This window comes from Leopardus geoffroyi, chromosome E2, assembly GCF_018350155.1.
Source record: "Leopardus geoffroyi isolate Oge1 chromosome E2, O.geoffroyi_Oge1_pat1.0, whole genome shotgun sequence".
Classification (NCBI taxonomy): domain Eukaryota; kingdom Metazoa; phylum Chordata; class Mammalia; order Carnivora; family Felidae; genus Leopardus; species Leopardus geoffroyi.
The window spans coordinates 61,838,317-61,861,747 of NC_059335.1; the positions used below are offsets into that span (position 1 = coordinate 61,838,317).

Here is a 23,431-nt window from a genome sequence, read left to right on the forward strand (position 1 = left end):
GTTCAACCACAGCCCAATCCCCGACATGACATAACAGTGAAAACTGCAAGGAAGGTGTTCAGGATATTTTGTGAAGGGAAAGAGGCAGGTGGGAAAGTTAGATAGAGTAAGATAAAGAAAGTAAGATAGGGGCTCTGGAGGGTTTGGAAAAGAAAAACGTGCAAATATCCAAGCGTGCGTGCAGTTATTTTTGTTCGATGAACAGAAAAGCTGTAACTTGCTGTATTCATTGATATTCCCTCTGAAAAATGAAATTATTTACTGGGTGGTTTTTATTTTCAGTATTTTCTTAACTTTTATTTATTTTATTTTATTTTATTTTATTTACTTATTTTTTTTTTAAAAATCTTTATTTATTTTTTAGAGAGAGAAAGACAGAGCATGCACAGGGGAGAGGCAGAGAGAGAGAGGGAGACCTAGAATCCGAAGCAGACTCCAGGCTCCGAGCTGTCAGCACAGAGTCTGATGCAGGGCTCGGACCCACAAACTGCGAGATCATGACCTGGGTGGAAGTCGGACGCTTAACCGACTGAGCCACCCAGGCGCCCCGTATTTACTTATTTTTTAATGTTTATTTGTGTGTGTGAGAGAGAGGCAGGGGAGGGGCAGAGAGAAAGCGGGGACAGAGGATCCGAAGCAGGTTGTGTGCTGACAGGAGCGAGCCCGAGCTCCATGTGGGGCTCAGACTCAGGAACTGCAAGATCCATGACCTGAGCTGAAGTTGGATGCTCAACCAACTGAGCTACTCAGGTGCCCCATTATTTTTAAAGATTTTATTTTATCTTTAATTTTTTTTGGTTTATTTATTTTTGAGAGAGAGGGAGAGAGTGTGAGTGCGGGAGGGGCAGAGAGAGAGGGAGACACAGAATCTGAAGCAGGCTCCAGGCTCTGAGCCGTCAGCACAGAGCCCGACGCGGGGCTCAAACTTGTGAACCGCGAGATCACGACCTGGGCTGAAGTCAGATGCTTAACCGACTGCGCCACCCAGGCGCCCCTAAAGATTTTATTTTTAAGTAATCTCCACACCCAAAGTGGGGCCAAACTCAGGACTCAAGAGTCACATTTACTACTGATTGAGCCAGCTAGGCATCCCTGTGCTTTCTTCACTTTAAAAATCATAGCCACTGCATATTATCAGAAAAAAACAACCAAGCTGTTGCTGTGCAGTATGAGAGCAGGGCACCCGGGTGGCTCAGTTGGTTAAGCGCCCGACTTTGGCTTGAGTCATGATCTCGAGGTTCCGTGAGTTCGGGCCTTGCATCAGGCTCTGTGCTGGCAGTTCTGAGCCTGGAGCCTGCTTAGGATTCCCTGTCTCCCTTTCTCTCTCTGCCCCTCCCCTGCTTGCACTCTGTCTCTCTCTCTCAAAAAATAAACAAACATTAAGTTTTTTTTTTTTTTAAGTATGAGAGCTTGCAAAATAAGATCTTTTTTTTTTTTTCAACGTTTATTTATTTATTTTTTGGGACAGAGAGAGACAGAGCATGAACGGGGGAGGGGCAGAGAGAGAGGGAGACACAGAATCGGAAACAGGCTCCAGGCTCTGAGCCATCAGCCCAGAGCCCGACGCGGGGCTCGAACTCACGGACCGCGAGATCGTGACCTGGCTGAAGTCGGACGCTTCACCGACTGCGCCACCCAGGCGCCCTGCAAAATAAGATCTTAAAGTGCATGTATCAAAATGTTACAGGATTTTTCTCTGGGTGATGAGATTAATAGTAGCCTCTTATAAAAAAGTATCTTAAAAAACTGTCTTTAGTAAATTTTAAGCAGTTTAATAATCTTTGAGGACAGCATCTGTGGGTGACATTACTCCACAGTGATAGGTCTTGTTTCAGATACTGGCTGGGTAATAGGACTGGGGCCAGATGGAGTGGAGTCTGAGAATCAAAGACAAATTTAGTAAGTTTCAGATAAGCTTACTCTCCTGTGTTGCTTGGCTTCTGGTTAGGCTTGTCCTCACCCCAGATGTGGAGAGTGTTCTGCGGTTCTGGGTTCTTTGTCAACTGTCCTGGTGAGTGAAGCCCTCACCTGCCCAGCTATTGTTCCCAAAGAAGCCGGTAATGTCCCTACCTGGATGGCAGACAAGCAGAACAGAAAGCAGGTGGGGCCGGCCATAGCTGTGGTACGTGCTGTGGTCACAGAGTGGTGTGGGCCAGAGGCCGCTGGCCACACCGTTCTGTTGCCTCAGCTGCTGACATCCTGTGGCCCAAGGACTATTGACCTACGCGTCCATGGCAATCACAGTGTCAGGGGGAGGTGCTGGGAAGCCAGCAGGTGCAGAGGCCCACCAGGTGTCACAGGAACAGGACAGTGGCCTCAGCTCAGGGCTTCTCAGCTGTCTACCAGGGAACAGAGACTTGGAATCCAGTGGATGTCAGTTAGCAGTCATACCTCTGAGCCTCCTGGTCAAAATGAGGATGATGGCCGCCGGCAGCTGGCGGTTGGGCAGGAGGGGGAAATTAACACTTAGCTTCATTGCACGAGGTGATCTGGGACCTTGTGAAATAGTGAGAGCAAGGCTGAAGCCACTTTGGGCGTCATACGCCGTAATTTTCCCAGCACAGGTCAACCCTGTTCTGTGAAGGTGGGAGTGCACAAAGGTGTGGTAATGAGAGGCAGATTTTGGGGGGCCATCTTGCAGGCTGGTGGCCACACTGGCAATGAGGTTTTGCTGAAGGGGAGGAAGAAGGAACAGACCTGTCCTCATCTTGAAGTGATCAGCTTCCCAGAAGAGTTTCAGGTCAGTTCCGGTGGGAAATGGAGGCAGGAATCACCTGGCAGCTTGGGGCTTCTCCTCCCCCTATATTGTGAGCTCCTCTGCCAGCATTATTCCTAACTCTGCCCCTTCTGCAATGGCTCAGGCTAAAGTCACAGAACATTGAGGGTTGGGCTGCTTTCTCAGCATGAGGCTTTACAGGGAAGAGAATTGTCCCCTCTTCCTATAGGGAAAGAAAGCCACAAATACTCACCTTCCCTTACAAAAGCATAAGGGACTAGAGAAAATCATAATGAATATTTATTATTGAAATCCACATAGTTTATGTAGAGAATGTTGACAAGCCAGGCACAGGGAGAGGGACAGAAGGATCACTGTTGGAAGTCATGGGGTTTGGGTGCCCCCTGGATGGCCCATACTCCTTTTGGTATCTCCTGTAAAGTGTGGGACTTGGGATTTAGCCTCCATGAAGCCATCCTAGTAGGAACTGGACTGAGATGCATAATTTCCTCAGAAGCAGGAAGCTAACTCCTGCAGGAGGGATGTGATAGTGGCTCTCGTTCATTGTGCTCCCTAGAACACCGTTGCCTCCTCTTTGTATCGGAAGTCAGTTCTGGTTCTAAGAAAAGATGTCAACATCCCCACTTACCCAGTGGTGCATGTAACATGCTTACTTCATGTTCACTCGCAGTCTTGCCACTTCCACCCATTGTGTGCTCCTGGGGCAGGTGGATCTTACATGCGAATGGGTGGCCGTTCACTTGTGCATGTCTGCCCTGCTCACAGCACGCTCCACTGTCCTTTCAGACTTCACTTACCATGCGGAAGTCTAAACATAAAATAGTTAAGAATTTCAGATGACCGCAGCTGTGCATTAAACCGTATGGGGCCCGGGCACAAGGTAAGTGTACTGTAGAAGTTGCCGAGCCATGGGCTCTGTGAACATTGTATGCAGATGGGCCAGTGAGTGAGATCAGAGACTCACTTACTGTACGTCCAGTTCCTGCAGGTGCTGACCCCACAGTCTCTTCTCAGGAAGGGCTGGGTGGGCGTCTGGTTTTACAGGTTATTGTCAGTACTGCCTGCCTGTGTTGAGGGGGGTTCAGAGCTGCTCAGGCTCAGTGGGAAGGGCAGTGGCCTGGAGGGAGATGGACCCACCCACTTTGCATCCCTGACCTCACAGCTCTTTCTCAGGGTAGCGGAGTCTGTTCAGAGAAAGCACCGGTGTCTGTCCAATTTATGAATCTGGCTCCCCGCCCCCTACCCTCCCTACTCTTTTTATCTTCCTTGTGCAGCGCTAAAGCCCTTGAAGACATGGGCATTGAAAGTTGTGCAAGAGAGAGAGTAACAAAGAAGGAGGGACTTGTATTCTTGGCATCTCTGTACCAGATTCTGCCTATGCTTACTCAGCTTTGAACATCAAACCAAGGGCTGGGGTCACCATTCCCATTCTCCAGCTTATAAAACAGGCACAGAGAGGTTGAGTATCTTGCTCTATGTCACACAACTGGTGAGGGCAGATCTGAGAATCAAACCCACTGTGGGCTGATAGGGAATTCATGTGCTGTGCACCTGATGCCAGCAAGGAGAGAGTGAGAGGGAGGAGGCGCCCCAGACTGAGCCAGGCACATGGATGTACATACACATAGGTATGTCTACATACACACGCGCGTGTCCCTCCCCCCACCCGGTGTTCACCTCTGAGGCTACAAGGGAGGAGGGACACCAAGAGAGGAGCCGTGAGAAGCCAAGGGAGGAGGGTGGCAGCAAAGGACAGGCGTCTATTAGGGGAAAACACCATGCTTCCCAGGAGACTAGGGCATTCCCTTCCCTGATGAGTCTGTCTCAAATCTTAAATTTCTCTCCCTGGCCCAGAAATTCTCTACTGGTCTAACTAGATTCACTCCTGACTTATACCTTTCCAGGGGTTAAGTTCCTGTGGAGACCTGGGCCAAGAGCATGAGTTCTCTGGCCCTCCTGGACCCTTCTGCTTTCAGTGATAAGGGGGGAAGAGGTACATGATGTGGAGTTTGGATTTGAATGCACACAAAATTTATTAGAACAGGAGGCCAAAAAACCATAGAGGGGATTGGCGTCAACATCCCCAGAAACACTCAAGGAACCTTCCCCTGTTTGTATACCTCATCTCTTGCCCTGAAAGTAGAGGGTTTGTTTAACCTGTTATACCTGCTCTCATTATATTCTTGGGGAGTGTAAGGGGTCAGTAGGCTGCTTCTGAACCTCCCTCAGAGCTGGGGTATGGAGTGTGTGGTAGCTACATTTGTTCTCTGGTAGCTGAGATGCAATTTATTGGTAAAGCCTTGTCCATCCTTCCTGCAAACATAGGGCTTCTCCCCTGTGTGTGTCCTCTGGTGTCTGAAGAGATTTGACCTATCTGTAAAGCCTCGCCCGCACTCCCTGCAAACATAGGGCTTCTCCCCTGTGTGTGTCCTCTGGTGTGTGAAGAGACTTGACCTCCGTGTAAAGCCTCGCCCGCACTCCCTGCAAACATAGGGCTTCTCCCCTGTGTGTGTCCTCTGGTGTGTGAAGAGACTTGACCTCTGTGTAAAGCCTCGCCCGCACTCCCTGCAAACATAGGGCTTCTCCCCTGTGTGTGTCCTCTGGTGTGTGAAGAGATGTGACCTCCGTGTAAAGCCTCGCCCGCACTCCCTGCAAACATAGGGCTTCTCCCCTGTGTGTGTCCTCTGGTGTGTGAAGAGATGTGACCTCTGTGTAAAGCCTCGCCCGCACTCCCTGCAAACATAGGGCTTCTCCCCTGTGTGTGTCCTCTGGTGTGTGAAGAGATGTGACCTCTGTGTAAAGCCTCGCCCGCACTCCCTGCAAACATAGGGCTTCTCCCCTGTGTGTGTCCTCTGGTGTCTGAAGAGATTTGACCTCCGTGTAAAGCCTCGCCCGCACTCCCTGCAAACATAGGGCTTCTCCCCTGTGTGTGTCCTCTGGTGTCTGAAGAGATTTGACCTCCATGTAAAGCCTCGCCCGCACTCCCTGCAAACATAGGGCTTCTCCCCTGTGTGTGTCCTCTGGTGTGTAATAAGAGCTGACTTATGACTGAAGTCTCTTCTAAACTCATTGCAAACAGAGGGCTTTTCCTCTTTGTATGTTCGTTGGTGTCTGCTGAAATGTGATCTGTCATTGAACCCTTGCTCACAGCCTCCATTTTTGATTCTTACAATTCTTGACATTCCTACCCCCATGAATAATTTTCCTGTATCCTCTGAATTCAAATTCTGGCCCGTGCTGGGCCCTTCTTCCACCATTCCCTCACACACTCTAGAACTCCCCATTTGTCCTTTGCATGGGGTGGAAAATGCCCTTGAAATTCTCCTCTGCTTTATACTTTTAAGCAAAGGTCTGGACCTTTCTTTGACCTCTTGACATTTTGCTTTGTCATTCCAGCTGTGTGGATCAGAATGTTGCTGCTGCTGCTGATTCTGATCACCTGGGCAGGGATTCTCTGGTTGGAAATGTTTTCTTGCAGATATTTGTGGGAGGCTCTGAGAAGAGTGTTTGCATTCCACATGTTGGCTGAGGAATTTCTGACTGGAGAAGGCCAGCGAGCAGGAGGGACATCGATGGATGTCTGGCTGTGGTTCTGCTGAAAGAGGAAATTTTTGGTCAGGTAGATGTTGCGTTGTATGCTTTGTCTCCTGGTAAGGCCTGCCCCACTACTCATTTTTATTGTGTTGACAATGCAAGATCTGTCTTCCACCAAGTTTTCCTTTATTTTTCCATTCCATTTTCACTTACTACATTGAGTAAATCCAGAAAGCCCATTTCAAGGGTCTTTTTTATGTATTGCCCAGACTAGGTACCTTCAAGCAGCATCAGAGGAAGCTTCCCTCCTTATGGGAATGGAACTACAATGACCTTTCTCCACATACAAACACCTTCTAAGTCATGTGACTCTGTGACAGTGTCTACAGTGATTTTATTCTATTGAGAGGCAACAGCCCTTTTGATGACTTAGAATGTGGCAGTAAATATGAACTTGAGTCTCCCCATTAAAAAAAACATATTTAGGGGCACCTGGGTGGCTCAGTGGGTTGAACGACCGACTTCGGCTTAGGTCATGATTTCACCGTTTGTGAGTTTGAGCCCCATGTCGGGCTCTGTGCTGACAGCTTGGAGCCTGGAGCCTGCTTTGGATTCTGTGTCTCCCCCTCTCTCGGCCCCTCCCCTGCTCACGCTCTGTGTCTCTCTGTCTCAGAAATAAATAGAAACATTAAAAAGACATATTTAATTGACAACCAATATGTGTCTGGATCTCTATCTGAAAGTGGGATTTGGATTGGACGAGACAGAGCAGTGCAGTCTCCTGGACTAAAGGACTCTGGTTCCTGCCGCTCCAACTAGGTTATAAACTGCTTCTCTTTCAGTTTTCTACAAATCATAACATGAAAATATATCCTTCTTACTATATTTCATTCGGTCTTAGCTCATCTCAAATACAATGGGAAGTCCTTTCAAAATATTTCCTCGACCAAGTATGGGTATATATATATCACACTCCCAACCACCATTCATCTTCTGCCAACCCACCACCCTCTCTCACTTAGAGATGAAGTGATCTTGGAGGGGATTACCCACTGCAGTCTCTCTCCAAAATTAACCAAAACATCATCTTAAAATAGAGAACATGCCACTCTCCAGTCGAAAATTGCACAATTGTTCTGTCTCAGTCAGGAAACACCCCAGTGTCTCAGCGTGGACCACAGGCTCTAGGGCGTCTACGTATCTATGGGTTCTCAGCCACATACCACACATGCCCCACCTCTCTTGTGCCTCAGGGCCTCTCTCCTAGCAGGCCCCCTCTTCCTGGAATCCTTTACCCCTGGGTGTTTGCGCATGTGCAGAGAGAGCCCTTCCCTGTCCAAGCTCTGCCCCATCCCATCCTCTCCTCACACTGGTCCCCAGGCACTTTCCCAGGACTAGTTTTATTTTCAAAGCACCACTTGCTGTGTGATGTTATGCACACACATGCATCTGTACGTGTGTTTCCCTTACTCATTCACTTATCAGGTGCTCAAGAGCAGTGATTCTGACAAGCTTGTTCCACCTCCAGTTCCTGGAAGGCTGTCTGGAACAGAGTAGGAACTCACATGACAGCTAACTAAATTATGAGTGAATGCACACCAACATACACATGTCATTTAGAAATACTGAGCAAATTAAGAAGAAAGAGCTAAAAGGGCAGAAGAAACTGACTTAGTGAGGGAGCTGGTAGGTGCTTGAAAATTTAATTTTTTGGCCTCTAAGTCTTTTATCACTATGTTCTGTTACACATTTTATGCACGAGGTATTTAAAAAATCATAACAAAAATGAAAAACTTAAAAATTATTTCTAAGAGGCCAATGCATATGAAACGAATGCTTATTTCTGAAGCATCTGAATTGCAATCGTACTGATTTTAGACAGGATTTTACTCTACTCGAGAGCTGGACATGGAAACTGCCACGGAGAATTCTTTCTTTTCTTTCTGTTTTGAAGAGCAGTGGTGCCCACCTTTCCCTGTTGAGAGCTCACTCTTCCACTTGCTTCCCCACTTGATGCCCAGCTCCTGGCCGTACTCGTCCCCGTACCAGACTAGCAGTTCACAGCCTGGCCTGATGACCCGGCAGGTTCGGTAGAAGATCTGCCTGTGATACTGAAAGGCCACCAGGTTCTGCTCCTCATCGTCCCTGGCACAGTTCACATACCTGGGGTTGAGGCAGGGAAAGGGAAAAAGAACCATAGGAGATAAATTCCCATTATGTGTCAGATCTGCCCCGATGCTCAAGGCCTCTATGCTGTGATGCTGTCCACTCCCCAACTCCTCAGGAACCTTCTGTTCATGCTTAAGTCTCCCTCACAACATCATATGGATTCCCATCTCTAAGTTCTGCTTACTGGCCACAGCCTGCCTTTAATGTTTTCCCCCTTGCTTGATTAACCATTTTCTAAATCCCAATTCCAGACTTACTGCCACCTTGATTGGTCACAAAAACCCAGTGACCTTTTGTTTCTCTAAACTCTAAATTAAGTTCTGTTTTATACCACAGAACTTGATGCTTGACCATGGACTCTGCTTCTAGATCGACACACACCATTCCACACTCAGCCCAAGTGCGGCTATCTTCCTTTCAGAAGGCTTTCTTCAATCTCCCTACACTATGTCTGAGGTACCATTCACTTGCCTCCCCTGAGTTCCCATAGAGACCTGGAGCTTCCTTTGTCTTAGTAAAATGACACAGAAAAGCAATATTTTATTTACATACTGCATTTCCTGATAAAATGAGAGCCCCTCAAGGAAAGGGGCTGGGTCATGAAGCACAGAGGCCTGTGGCCATACTGTAGCCCATTCTTATACAGGCTTCAGAACCCAGTTCTATTAGAACGGAGACGAGGAAGAGCTACTGCCCTCACATATTAAAGGTCCCTTGTTTGAAGCTATCTCTCCACCGTATACCTCTTGAAAAACAGGGAAATGATAGTTAAATATTCTTAAACTCAATTGTCTATTGTCTGTCTGCAATATGTCTTCCATAAAACATGGGTTGTATAATATGTTTAACTCACGAACTCCATTGTCTAAACTGGAACATAGTAAATGCTTATAAACATTGATCAGATAAATTGAAGTGTGAGTCCAGTGTTCCTGATGAATCTAGGCTCCTCACGTTTTTGCCAGTGTCCAAATTTTGTCTAGCATATTTTGAGGACATATACTATATTCTTATCTCCTTTCCCCCATTCATTTCTCTTGAAATAAAAGAGCATTACATGGAGAAAAAAGAGGAACAGAGGATTGAGGGAGACCATTGAGGGAGACATGATGAGAAGGAAAGGGATGTAGGTTTGTGAGAGGCGAATGTCCTCTCTGGAGCTCTGAACTCTATTGGCCTTACCTCATCCAGTTGGCCCAAGAGTTATCCTTTCCATCCACATACTCGTAGCAGTTTCTCCCTTTGGTGATCTGAGTTTGAGAAAGAGAAATTAAAGTTTTTTGTTTTTTGTTTTTTTGTTTTTTGGTGTGTGAGGGGTGGGGAGGTAATAGAGGGATTATTTTACTCTCCTGTGGTCAGTGGTCTTTCAGCCTGTATGGAATCAGTCCCCAGTGTGACCACATGATGTACTCCTTAGTCGTTGTCTACACAGCTGGGTCGCTTTGTCAACTCAGAGCTCAGGTCCCGCAAGGGAGGAGCTTCCTGTTTGTGTCTGTACCACTATGCTCCCTCTTACCCCCTGATCTTTAAGTAGGAACACCAGGTTCATGCAAAGTCCACTCAGTACACAGAACTAACCATGTTATTCTCATCCACGTAGAAGGTGATATCCTACCAATTCACGGCAGAGATGTGGGAAACCAGAGGACAGGGGAAGAGGTAGATGATTCTCACCAGCCAGGAGTATCCACTGTTGGCTGCCTCTTCGTCTTCGGTGATCTGGCCCTCATAGGGGCCAAAGTGTGTACCGAGTGGCAGATCCGATGCTTCATTCCATACTCCAAGCCCAGCCTCAGGGATGCTCGATGGTCTGATTCTCAGACCAGGGGGCAGAGTGAGGGCTGAGCGGTTGGGATGCCCCTTGCCCACTGCATTGTCCTTTACGAATGTAGGGGGCCCATGAACAGCACAACTGTCAATGAAGAAATTCTGACACTTCTCACAATCTGGAAGTGAGAGCAACAGGGGTTAGGAAAAGGGTTAGTGCATGTTCCTGCACTTAAGTAGCTTCAGAATTAGCCCAACACACATCATTTAGCCTCTATCCTATACTCCTGGTTACTAGGGGAGGAGAATGATTTGGAGTCCCTATGACATAATGAAGTTATTGTACCAGGAGAGAACAGCTTTCTCTGAGAGTGGGCCAAGATGGTCACTTACAGAGGTAGTCATCATCCTGGGGCTCGCTGACCTCTTGGTATGCAAAGCCCTTTCTTTCTCGTAGACTATACATCTTCACTCCAATCTCCTTTCTCCTGAGCTCTGAGTTGGAAAAGAGTACATGAGGGAGGTTGGTGGGGTCTGGAGTGTTAGTCCCGTTTTGTCAGAAAATGCAAAATCTCCTCTAATAAATTATTACTTATCCTTCTATATACTCTCTCCCCACTGTCCAAACTCTTACTTCAGAGAGTAAGACTCCATACTGACTGTAGATGGCTAATTCAGTGTTAGTTTCTTCCCATTATCAGGCTTACTTTACAATATTTCCTCTTAGAAAATGGTTCATTCATGCATTTCTTCATTCAGAAAATATTTGTGGAGGGCACATTACATGTTAGGCATCGAGCGAGAGCCTGGGCATTCAACACCAAGAAAGTATGGTCTTTATTATCACTGAGGGATTTATTGGACAACTTGCATGTGCCAATTCTTTAATGTTTAATGCTTTCAAACAGTATATGAGCTACGCATTCTTATCTTCAGTTTACAGATTAGCATTCAGGAGCTCAGAGAATTTATAAGATTTATCCAAGACCTCGACGGTAACTGCAGGTCTCGGGTCAGTCTAGCTTTAACCTAGGCCTAGCCAAAGTCCACTCCACATACCTAGGTTGTATTCATCAAGCTTTCTGGAGGACTTAGAGGGACCAAAGTTCCTATAGTATTCTTTCTCTTACCCAATTTTCGTCTAGAGTGATGTCCACAGGCACTTGCTTCTCCAGGAAGGGACACTGGTTTCTGGCCCTGCTCTGAGCCACTTGTGTTCAGCAACTTTGCTGTTTCTGAGAATTCCTTCAAACTAGATTCCTTACTTAATGGCACTCTGTGGGTTCCCTTCAATGTGAGAGTCACATATTAAAAGACAACAGGCATTTTTTTTTTTTTGAGTCCTGTAAGGCTTATGATGTGTTTTCACATGAATTGCTTTGGTTAATACTTCAACAACACTTGGAAATACCTGGGGATTCCGAATACTAGAGGGAAAAGAAAGGGAAGATGTGGATATTGAATTCAAAACTATAACCCATGGCTTGAGACTCTTTCTCTTTAAATTTTCTCAAATTTCTGCATAAAAGCGAGAAGGAGGCAGGGAGAACACTCGGGAAAACTGGCTGGAGAATCAAGAAGGTCTGTGAAAGAAAGTGGTGAGGACTTGTAGATAAAAAGCGGGGATCATCTATAAACTAGTGGACATTTAATGGAGGAGGAAATGTAGACAAGTGGAGGGGACTGCACACGTCTGGAAAATGAGGTGACAGAGCAGAGAGAGGGGGAAGATGATAAAGAAAGCGTTGGAGGAAATGTATCTAAACACTGGGGAAAAAAAAAAAAAGGATGCTAAATTTGTCGCTTGCCATATCCAGGAAAGAATATTTGGAATTAAATTAGCTGGTTCCTGTCAATTCTGTTTGAATGAGGTTGTACCGGCAGCTAGCTCTCTTCAGTTTTCCTGATCCATAAAATGGTATACGTGCTAATTTTTAAAAAAGTTTTATTTATTTAAGTAATCTTTACATCCCACCTGGGGCTTGAACTCATGACCCTGAGACCAAAAGTCCCATGCTCTTTCAACTGAGCCATCCAGGTGCCCTGTATACATGCTACTTCTTAATGTTATAGTAAACAGGAAATATTATAATGATCATCAAATTGTCTCATGAGCTATTTGATACAGTATGAATGTGAGATTACAGTTCTGCTGTCAATTGAGAGGGTTCTCAATTGTCTCCATATTCAAAATCTAAATCACAGATCTTATTTTCAGCATTCTTTGACCCTTTTATTTCTAATGTAATCTGTAAACGTGGAATTACTTGTTCAGAAAACATTCAGGGGCCCTGTGGGGCCTGGGACTTCTGAGAAGAAAGAGCCTGCAGGGCAGAAGCAGGCTACACAAACGATTCTGAACATGAGAGTTGCCTAATGAGAGCTCAGAGGAAGGAGCTGTTGCTTCTTCCTACAAGTATGAACATTTTAAATCAGTTCCAGTTAAGTAAGTTTCTTTTTTTCTTCTTAAGTTTATTTATTTTTGAGAGAGGGAGAGAGGGAGAGAGGGAGCAGGGAAGGGGCAGAGAGAGAGGAGGGAGAGAGAATTTCAAGCAGGCTCTGCACTGACAGTGATGAGATTTCACGAACCATGAAATCGAGAGTCTGACGCTTAACTGAGTGAGTCACCCAGGTGCTCCACAGATAGGTGAGTTTCTAAACAATATTATGTAACGTATATGAAGTCTTTAAGTCATTTTATATGTTGTTTCTCAGTCATCAAACCTGAAGGTACTCAGGGCTTCAGATGCTTCCTCTTATTAGAATGGGAGGCTCTGGGGGCGTCTGGGTGGCTCAGTCAGTTGAGCGACCGACTCTTGATTTTGGCTCAAGGTCATGATCTTGCAGTCCTGGGATTGAGCCCTGTGGTGGGCTCTGTGCTGGGTGTGGAGCCTGCTTGAGAGTCTCTTCTCTCTCTCTCTCTCTCTCTCTCTCTCTCTCTGTCTCTCAAAATAAATAAATAAACATTAAAAAAGGGGGGGGGGCCTGGGTGACTCAGTTGTTTAAGCATCCGTATCTTGATTTCAGCTCAGGTCATGATCTCAGGGTTGTGAGACTGAGCCCCAAGACAGGCTCCATGCTGGAAGTGGATCCTGCTTAAGATTCTCTCTCCCTCTAGGGCGCCTGGGTGGCTCAGTCAGTTGGGCATCCGACTTTGGCTCAGGTCACGATCTCACTGTCCGTGAGTTCGAGCCCCACGTCGGGCTCTGTGTTGACAGCTCAAAGCCCGGAGCCTGTTTCGGATTCTGTGTCTCCCTCTCTCTCTGACCCTCTCCCGTTCATGCTCTGTCTCTCCCTGTCTCAAAAATAAATAAAGCGTTAAAAAAAAAAAAAAAAGATTCTCTCTCCCTCTGCCCCTCTCTGCTCTCTAAATAAATAAATTAACAAATAAATCGAATGGGAGGCTCTGATGGCGGGGATGCTATCTCTTTCATCTGGGACGATCGAGTGTACAAATTGCTGATATTATTTGTAAGCTTCTCTTACTTAGGGGGTCTTAGCTCATCTCTCACTTCATACTAGAAAAGAACTGAGTCGAAATGAACCAAATGAATAATGTAAATTTTATAAAACTATGAAAGTCTTAATGAGCTTTTAAGTGGTTTAGAAAAGGAGCTTGAGATTAGACTGCACTACCACTAGCACTGTGATGTCAGGTATATAAGCAAACATGTCTTTGTCTCAATCTCACCTATAAATGGTGATATTTATAGTACCCCCCCCCCCCATAGGGTTGTTGTAAGGTTTGAGTGAGTTTATTTGTGTAAATGCTTAAAATAAAGTCTGAAGTACAGTGAAAATAAAACAAGTGATAGCTAATACTGTTGCTGCTCTTGTTAACTATTACAGCGATGATGATCTCGGATATTGTGCTAAAGAGATCAGTAAAGGAAGGCAGCAGTTTCTAGGATACTCTGAATTCTTCTACTCTTACCTGTGTTTAAATCCATGAGAAAGATTTTCTTGTCATCAGGATCTGGGAAATACTCACCTTGTGTTGTTTATTCTGATCCACTCTGGATGCCACCCAAGAAGGTTTGACTATAAAGTGATGAGAAATCAGTGTTTTGGTTGGCAAATGTTTCTAAGCTCCAGAGACTCTCACTAGAGACACAGAACTCTTGACTAAGGAGTGGCAAGTACAAGGACTACCAAAAGGTGATTGGAAAGTGGTTTTTGAAATATTATCAAAGTCTATGCTGCTACTGTTGACATGAACTAATTTTCTGAAAATGTTAAAAAAAATTGGGGCGCCTGGGTGGCGCAGTCGGTTAGGCGTCCGACTTCAGCCAGGTCACGATCTCGCGGTCCGTGAGTTCGAGCCCCGCATCAGGCTCTGGGCTGATGGCTCAGAGCCTGGAGCCTGTTTCCGATTCTGTGTCTCCCTCTCTCTCTGCCCCTCCCCCGTTCATGCTCTGTCTCTCTCTGTCCCAAAAATGAATAAACGTTGAAAAAAAAAATTAAAAAAAAAAAATAGACAAAACCTCATTTAAGCTTCATCCTATGTTCATAACTTATCTATTACATATAGTTATATATATATATAACTACTATATAACTATATATATAACTATATATATAACTATATATAAAACTATATATAACTATATATAACTATATATAACTATATATAACTATATATATAACTATATATAAAACTATATATAACTATATATAACTATATATAACTATATATATATACATATATATATAACTATATATAAAACTATATATAACTATATATAACTATATATAACTATATATAAAACTATATATAACTATATATAACTATATATATATATATAACTATATATATATATATATATAACTATATATAACTATATATATATATATAACTATATATAACTATATATAACTATATATATATATACTGACCTTCTATGACAAAAAAATCTCAATAAGCTGTGAATAGAAAAAAATTACCTCACTCTAATAATGGCCATATATGAAAAGTCTATCTCCAACATCATACTCTGCAGTTTAAAACTGAAAGCTTTTTCTCTAAGATCAAGACTAAGGCAAGGATGCCCACTTCACTACTTCTCTTCAACATAGTACTCGAAGTCCTAGCCAGGGCATTGGAGAAAAATAATAAGTAAGTATGTAAGCGAGTAAGTAAATAAAGTGCATCTAATTTGGAAAGCAAGAAGTAAAATTATGGTTGTTCACACATGACATGGGTCTTATATGTAGAAAGTCCTAAAGATTCCACACAATATCTGTCAGAACTAACAAATTCAGCAAAGTTGCAGGATACAAAATTAACACTAAAAAATTAGTTGCATTTGTATGCACTAACAATGAACAATCCAAAAAGGAAATTAAGAAAACAGTCTTATTTATAATAGCACCAAAGGAATGAAATAATTAGGAGCAAACCTAAGGATGTATAACATTTGAACACTGAAAACTACAAAACATTGCTGAAAGAAATGAAAGAAGGCACAAGTAAATAGAAGCACATCCCATATTCATGGATTGGGAGTCTTTTTTTTTTTTTTAAGTATATTTATTTTGAAAGAAACAGTGTGAATGGGGTAGGGGCAGATAGAGAGAGGGGAGACAGAGGATCCCAAGCAGGCTCTGCACTGTCAGTGAAAAGCCCAATGTGGGGCTTGAACCCATGAACTGTGAGATCATGACCTGAGACGAAATCAGACGCTTAACTGACTGAACCACCCAGGTGCCCCCGTTTCTGGGTTTTCTATTCTGTTTCATTGATCTATATGTCTTTCGTACCAGTACCATACTGTTTGAATCACTACAGCTTTGACATATAACTTGAAGTCCAGAAATGTGATGCCTCCAGCTTTGTTTTTCTTTTTCAAGACATTTTCATTCTTTTGCATATGGATATTCTATTTTCCCAACACCATTTGTTGAAATATTGTCCTTTCCCCATGATGTAGTCTTGGCATTCTTTATTTGATATACATATATATACAAATACACACACACACACACACACACACACACACACACAGGCACAATGGAATATTAGCCATAAAAAAAAGATGAAATCTTAACATTTGCAATGACGTGGATGGGAGCTAGAGAGTATTATGCTAAGCAAAATAAGTCAGAGAAAGACAAATACCGTATATTTCATTCATGTGTGGAAGAAACAAAACAAATGAGCAAAGGGGAAAAAAAAAGGCAAACCGAGAAACAAATTCTTAACTATAGATAGCACACTGATGGTTACCTGAGGGGAGGTAAGTGGGGGAATGGGTTAAATGGGTGCTGGAGATTAAGGAGTGCACTTATGGTGAGCACAAGGTGCTGTATGAAAGTGGTAGTTTACTGTATTGTACACCTGAAACTAATATAATAACACTATATGTTAACTAACTGGAATTAAAATAAAAACTTAAAAAAGGGAATGAAGATGGATCTTCATCTTACATCATATACAAAAACCAACTCTGAAAGGACCGTAGACCTAAATGTATGACCAGAAATTATAAAGCTCTTAGAAGAAAACAAGGGGAAAAGCCTCATGACATTGAATGGGCAACAATTTCTTGTATATGAAACCAAAAGCACAAGCAACAAAAGCAGAAATAGACAAATCGGACCATACTAAACCTAAAAAACTTCTGTGCAGCAAAGGACACAGTCAACAGAGTGAAAAGGCAATGGGAGGGGCATCTGGGTGGCTCAGTCGGTTAAGCGTCCAACTTCAGCTCAGGTTATGATCTCACATTTCATGAATTCAAGCCCCGTGTTGGGCTCTGTGCTGACAGCTCAGAGCCTGGATCCCACTTCAGATTCTCTCTCTCTCTCTCTCTCTCTCTCTGTTCCTTCCCCTCTCACACTCTGTCTCGCTGTCTCTCTCTCAAAAATAAATAAAAATAAAGAATAACAAAAGTTTTTTAAAAGGCAATGGGAAAAAATAATTGTAAAATATACATTTGATAAGGGGTTAATATCCAGACTACACAAAGAACTGCTGAAACTCAATAGTAAAAAACCAAGTAACCTTATTAAAAATTGGGTGCTACGAAAAGAATTATGTCTCTCCAAAAGGTCCCTATGTGAAACCCTAACCTCCAATGTGATTGTATTTGGAGATGGGGTCTTTGGAAGGTAATTAGAGTTAGATAAGGTCATGAGAGTATGCTCCTCATGATTGGATTAGTGCCCTTAAGAAGAGAAATCTCTCTCTTTCTCCAAGAGTATGCACATATAAATGAGAGGTCATGCTAGCACACAGTAAGATGGAGGTTGCCTACAAGGCAAGAATAGAACTGGACTATGATGGCATCCTGATCTCAGACTTCCAGCCTCTAGAACTGTGAGAAAACAAATTTCTGTGGTTCATGCCACCTAGTCTATGGTACTTTATTATGGCAGCCTGAGGTTTTAATACAATGACAAAAGGACTTGAAAAGACATTTTTTTCCAAAGAAGATATATACAAATGGCTAAAATGCACATGAAAAGATGTTCCAGGGGAGCCTGGGTGGCTCATTTGGTTGAGTGTCCAACTCTTGATTTCGGCTCAGGTCATGATCTCGTGGTTTGTTGGTTTGAGTCCCACTTTGGGCTCTGTGCTGAGGCTCTGAGCCTGCTTGGGATTCTCTCCCTCCCTCCCTCTCTCTCTGCCTCTCCCCGGCTTGTGCGCACTCTCTCTGTCTCTCAAAATGAATAAACTTAAAAAATTAAAAAAAAAAAGAAAAGATGGTCCATTGTCACTAATCCTCAGGGAAATGCAAATTAGAACTGCAATGAGATATTATCTCATACCCATTAGTATAATCACTATGAAAAAAAAAAAACAAAAACACCAGACAATAACAAGTGTTGGCAAGGATGTGGAGAAATTGGAACCCTTACACACTATTTGTGGGAATGTGAAATGTTGCAGGCATTATGAAAAACAGCATGGAGGATGCTCAATAAATTAAAAAGAATTGTCATATGATTTAGAAGTCAAATTTCTGGGTATGTGTATAAAAATTGGAAACAGGATCTTGAATAAATATTTGTACATTCAAGGTCATTGCAGCATTATTCATAATAGCTAAGATGTGGAAGCAACCTAAATGTGCATCGACAAATAAATGGATAAAGGAAATTACACACACACACACACACACACACACGCACACACACACACGGGAATATTATTCAGCCTTACAAATGAAGGATGTCTTGTCATATGTTACATCATGGATGGACTTTGAGGACATTATGCTAATTGATATAAACATATCACAAAAGACAAATACTGCATGATTCCACATATATGAGTTATCTATTTCATGGATATGGAAAATAGAACGGTTGTTTCCAGGGCCTGTCGGGGGAAGGGGAGGGGAGGAAATGGAAAGTTGTTGTTCATGGGTATAGAGTTTCAGTCATACAAGATGAAAAAGATCTAAAAATCTGTTGTTCAATAATGTGCATGTAGCTAATAATACTGTGCTGTATACTTAAACATTGTTAAGAGGGTAAATCTATGTTATTATATTTTGTAACCACAATAAAGAAAATTGGGGTGGGAATTTTAGCTGAGGGTAGATAGAGCTGTGTAGATGTATGGTAAACCATGGGGTATATGAAGACTCTTTTCATGTCAAACCTTTGTGGACAACCACACGCTGGGTTTTCAAATCTCTGAAATCCGTAGATAGAATCATAGACCTAACCCAGGTTGCTTTCTCCAGTTTAGGGAGATCAACCCTTCTTCCAAACTCTTTTGTTTGAACAGCAAAAGAGGAAGTGAGTTTCTCAGTTCTATTTTGTAGCGATCACACTTCATGTTGTTTGCCTGATGCTGTCTCTGGCGAGTGATATGTGGGAAAGATCAGGGAGACTAGTTACCTCAAACCCTCTTGCAGAGTTATGACAAAGAGTCTGGTTCATTTTGGGGTAAGAAGATCATGTGTGTGATTAAATATACCTAAAAACTGTATCTTTACATAATATGTTCATCATTTTCTCTTTTTAAGACATTTAATCCAATAATTGGATAATGAGAATAACTGCGATTACTTTTAGAAAGCTCTCTGGTGGACTTACAGTCTAATTAAGGTTTCTTTATCTTCCCTTTCATTAACTAGCAATGTTTAGCAAAAACAGTCTTTAAAAAAAAAAAAAAAACAAATGATAAATCTTAAACATACAGAAAGGTATGGAGAATTATATTGGAAAACCTATACATCCACCACCATTCAGCCTTATCTCAACATTCTGCCACAACTTTATATCTTTTAATCTTTATCTTTATATCTTTTAATTTCTATTTTAAAATTCAAAAACAAAAATAAAAGCAAATAAAAAACTAACCAAGACACAGCAAAGCCACCTGCCACCCATTCCTTCTTCTCTTATGATAACTATTCTGAATTTGGCATTTCTTTTTCATGTTCAGATTTTGATACATTTACCACTCTTAATGTATTTATAAATAATATAATTATTATCATCCACATTTTAAAATTTTATATGAATACCCTCTTACTGTGTGATATGCTGTTTTGCATCTATTTATATTTATGTTTCTGAGGAAGGAGTTTCCTTTTTTAACTCCTGAGATGCAGCTGAGACCTAAACTTTGGGTTCCAGGAGAAAACCTCTAAATCTTCCTGGCCCCTCACCTTGCTGCCTTGGCGTCCATTCTTCATCGGAATCCTCAGTGTCATCTACTTGGGGTTTGATGGCCTGCCTGCGGTGACACATGAAAGCTGGTCGAGGGGCTCTGAGACCTGGAAAGAAGCAAAATCCTTGTCCTAAGAGGGAAGATCTAGAAGGAGGAACAAAGCACGGTAGCAATGGAGCACATCTCCTAGTCAGTGCAACTCAGTTGTATGGGCTGGGGGAGTCTAGAACAAGGCAAGAGATGAGCTGTGCATTGCCGGTGCAAGCCCTACACTGATAGAAGAGAACAAAATTTCATTCCAGATTTGTCTTCACACAGAAGGGAACTGTGATCAGACAGAGCCACCCGAGAGGCAAACTAATATAGGGACTGAAGGCCTGATTCATGTTTCCCAGGCTCCTCAGCACCCAGCACTTCTGGTTACCTATAGTCATCAGCGCTTCATAGTTCCTTTTCACATTCCTGTATCGGATTTTCTCCCAGTCTCCCATCTCTGTCCATTCTTCCTTGGAGAAGTATATGGAAATGTCTTTGAAAGCATCTTTGGCCTAGAGAAAATAAGAGATCCCATCAGTGACTTACTAATGCAAGTCAGAACTTAGAGCCGGGCCTTCTCCTCCACCTTGTATGTAGTGTGTACTCTGCTTCCTGGCTGCTCTCTGTTAAACGAGGCTAAAGCGTTTCTGTCCTTCTTTTAAAATTTTTTTTTTCCGACGTTTATTTATTTTTGGGACAGAGAGAGACAGAGCATGAACGGGGGAGGGGCAGAGAGAGAGGGAGACACAGAATCGGAAACAGGCTCCAGGCTCTGAGCCATCAGCCCAGAGCCCGACGCGGGGCTCGAACGTTTATTTATTTTTGGGACAGAGAGAGACAGAGCATGAACGGGGGAGGGGCAGAGAGAGAGGGAGACACAGAATCGGAAACAGGCTCCAGGCTCTGAGCCATCAGCCCAGAGCCCGACGCGGGGCTCGAACTCCCGGACCGCGAGATCGTGACCTGGCTGAAGTCGGACGCTTAACCGACTGCGCCACCCAGGCGCCCAAGCGTTTCTGTCCTTCTTGATGGTGTCCTGATCAATTGAACAAACACTAAGCATTTTACTAGCTCTCTCTTGGCAAAGGGAAATTGCTGATGCTACTATCCCGTGTAACTTCCTCCCCCACCCACGTCCTGTGAAGGAGTGAGTGCCCTTTATCCTGTGTACATTCACTGGTGTAGGCCAGGAGCCTGTGGTCCTCCAAGGACCAGCTCCTGGTCACCAGGCCCCTCTCTTCATCCTCTCCAAGAAGTCTGGAGACCAGCTTCTCCCACACCTCTCACCGTGGGCTTCCATCTTGCTTTCCTGGAGCTTCTCTCAGTGGACTGCTCCGGGAATCTGAGGGGGCTCGTGGTGCCGGGACCTCCAGGCTGGCCCCGCTCTGACTCTGAGGCTGGCAATGGCTCCATGAGTCTCTTTGTCCTAAGGCCAAGGCACCTGTGGAAGGAGAAGGTGCTGACAGGGGGTGACAGCGCAGACCACTGCGCAGGGCCAGGTCTGTTTTCTCCATCTGGGTGGGGTATCCAGAAAAGATGTGGGCAGCCCAGGGAGGATTAGAAGATGCAGGGGAAACCTGCGGGTAGTGATGGGATGGAGAACCTCTACTGGCAATGACAGGCCAATCTAACGTGAGCCAGATTTTGTTTCTTTTATTCTACTGCAGCTCGGCCCATATGAGGGAAGGTCGCAAAGGGATGTGGCTGTGGGCGTTTGGTTAGAGTCGTGAGGTGCAAGGCCAGAGGAGTACCAAGGAGGCCTGGAGGCCCCTGAGTGCCGGCCAGTTCCGGGAGAGTAAGCGAATATTTCTCACAGAAGCGCTTCTTGGGATGTGCACCTGGGGATTCTGGAAAAATCTGGTATGAACAGGCTCAGTCTCTAAGGGACAGAGATGTCTCAGGGTGAGGAGATTTGGTCTCTCACAGGCTGAGGGAATTGGGGTTTCTTGAGTCAAGGGGATTTGGGGCCTCAAGATGAGGACACTTAGGGTTCCTCAGGCTGATGATATTGGCAGTCTCTCAGGACAAGATTTGGGTCTTTCTGGCTGAAGAGACTTAGAATGCTCAGGTTGAGAGGATTTGGGATCTTTGAGACTGAGGAAATGTTAAGTCATATTCTGAGGAGATTTGGACTCTCTCATTAATGGGCTTTAGGTTTCCTGACATTGAGGTTATTTGGGGTCTTTGAAGCTGAAAGGATTGAAGAGTTCACAGGCAGGGGCTGTTCAGGGTCTCTGACATTGGGGAAATTTGTTCTCTCTGTGGGTGTTACATCTCAGGCTCCTCGGGCTGAGGATATTTGGGGGTCTAAGAATTGGGGGGGGGTTAGCGTTTCTCCGGGTGACGCGATATGAAGTTTCTGCAGCTGAGCTGCTTTGGGGTCCAATGCTGAGGAGACGTGAAGTTCCACGAAGTTAGCGGATTTGGGTTCCCTGAAGGCGGCGGGATTTGGTGTCCCTTGAGGCTGAGGGGATTTGGGGCCTTTCAGGGTGAGGGGATCTGGGGTCTCCCAGGCGGGCTTTGAAGGGCTCAGGATCAGGGTTTACAAGGGTTTCACACGGCACGGCAAAGTCCTCGGTGTTTTCGTCAGTCTACCCGGCCTCTCTCGTTGCCCACCCGGATCTGCCGCCCGCTCCTGAGCGCCGGAGCGCTGTGTGCCGGGTGAGAGTCAAGACACCGCGGAGGGCGAGATACCCGCTTATACCGCCCTGTCAGGCAGGAGCCACCAATCAGCGCTGCAATCGAAGCGGTCCCTCCAATTGGCGGTCAGGAGGGGTCTGATGGGGCGGAGCGTAGGGCGAGCCGTGTGTGTCAGTCATTGGCCGAACGCCACCCCTGTGGATGCTCCCGCCCCACCCCGCGGGGATTGGCTGCTCTGAGTCCAGCGCGTGTCTCTCAAGAAGGCTCCCCCCCGCCCCTCCCCCCCCCCCCCCCCCCCCCGCCCCGGGCATTCTGGTAGTTTTCATCACTTCCCTTACGTGCCCGCCCCCCCCCCCCCCCCCTCCACGACCCGGAGGGGGGCCGGAGACTTGGCAGGGCGTCCTGCAGCGCAGGCTGAGTTTGGAGCGTTGAGCTGACGGCAGGGCTTTAGGGTGGACATAGGCATCCTGTGTTCTGAAAAGATTCTTTGCTCTACCAGACTTTTATCAGGCTCTGGAAGGGTCTCCTAGGCCCATCTGTCCCCGTCCTTGTAAAATCCACTTTTAGCGAGAGCTGTATGACCCGTTAGTATATAGTGAATATCGTATTACATTCAGGGGACAACTTTGTAATTAAGTATTGTCTGGTGAGACGGTGTGTAGAGACACCAAATAAAATCTCTATGGCTCAAAGATTTAAACCCAACAAATGGAATAGTAAGTATATTAGAAAACAACTCGGGGGGCGCCTGGGTGGCGCAGTCGGTTAAGCGTCCGACTTCAGCCAGGTCACGATCTCGCGGTCCGTGAGTTCGAGCCCCGCGTCGGGCTCTGGGCTGATGGCTCAGAGCCTGGAGCCTGTTTCCGATTCTGTGTCTCCCTCTCTCTCTGCCCCTCCCCCGTTCATGCTCTGTCTCTCTC

At 44.7% G+C, this 23,431-nt stretch overlaps 1 protein-coding gene across 1 annotated transcript; it reads right to left on the reverse strand.

Moving 5' to 3' along the window:
- Window positions 1-4,962: 4,962 nt before the first annotated feature.
- PRDM7 (PR/SET domain 7) lies at window positions 4,963-22,606 on the reverse strand. Its single transcript, XM_045440128.1, has 11 exons — window positions 21,159-22,606; window positions 20,260-20,383; window positions 19,834-19,941; window positions 14,199-14,248; window positions 11,338-11,494; window positions 10,601-10,702; window positions 10,115-10,386; window positions 9,623-9,690; window positions 8,241-8,434; window positions 5,926-6,332; window positions 4,963-4,968 (listed from the first exon to the last, which is right to left on the reverse strand). The coding sequence occupies exons 1-11, from the start codon at window positions 21,282-21,284 to the stop codon at window positions 4,963-4,965; spliced, it is 1,614 nt and encodes a 537-aa protein (XP_045296084.1). The 5' UTR covers window positions 21,285-22,606.
- Between the last annotated feature and the right edge of the window lie 825 nt (window positions 22,607-23,431).

Bases quoted from the DNA above. Each gene is read 5' to 3' on its own strand.
- PRDM7 (XM_045440128.1), bottom strand. From the start codon at position 21,284: ATGGAGCCATTGCCAGCCTCAGAGTCAGAGCGGGGCCAGCCTGGAGGT. The intron at 9,691-10,114 runs GTGAGAATCATC...TCTCAAACTCAG, and splicing joins ACAGTGGATACTCCTGGCTG to ATCACCAAAGGGAGAAACTG. The intron at 8,435-9,622 runs GTAAGGCCAATA...CCTCAACCCCAG, and splicing joins TCTTGGGCCAACTGGATGAG to GTATGTGAACTGTGCCAGGG.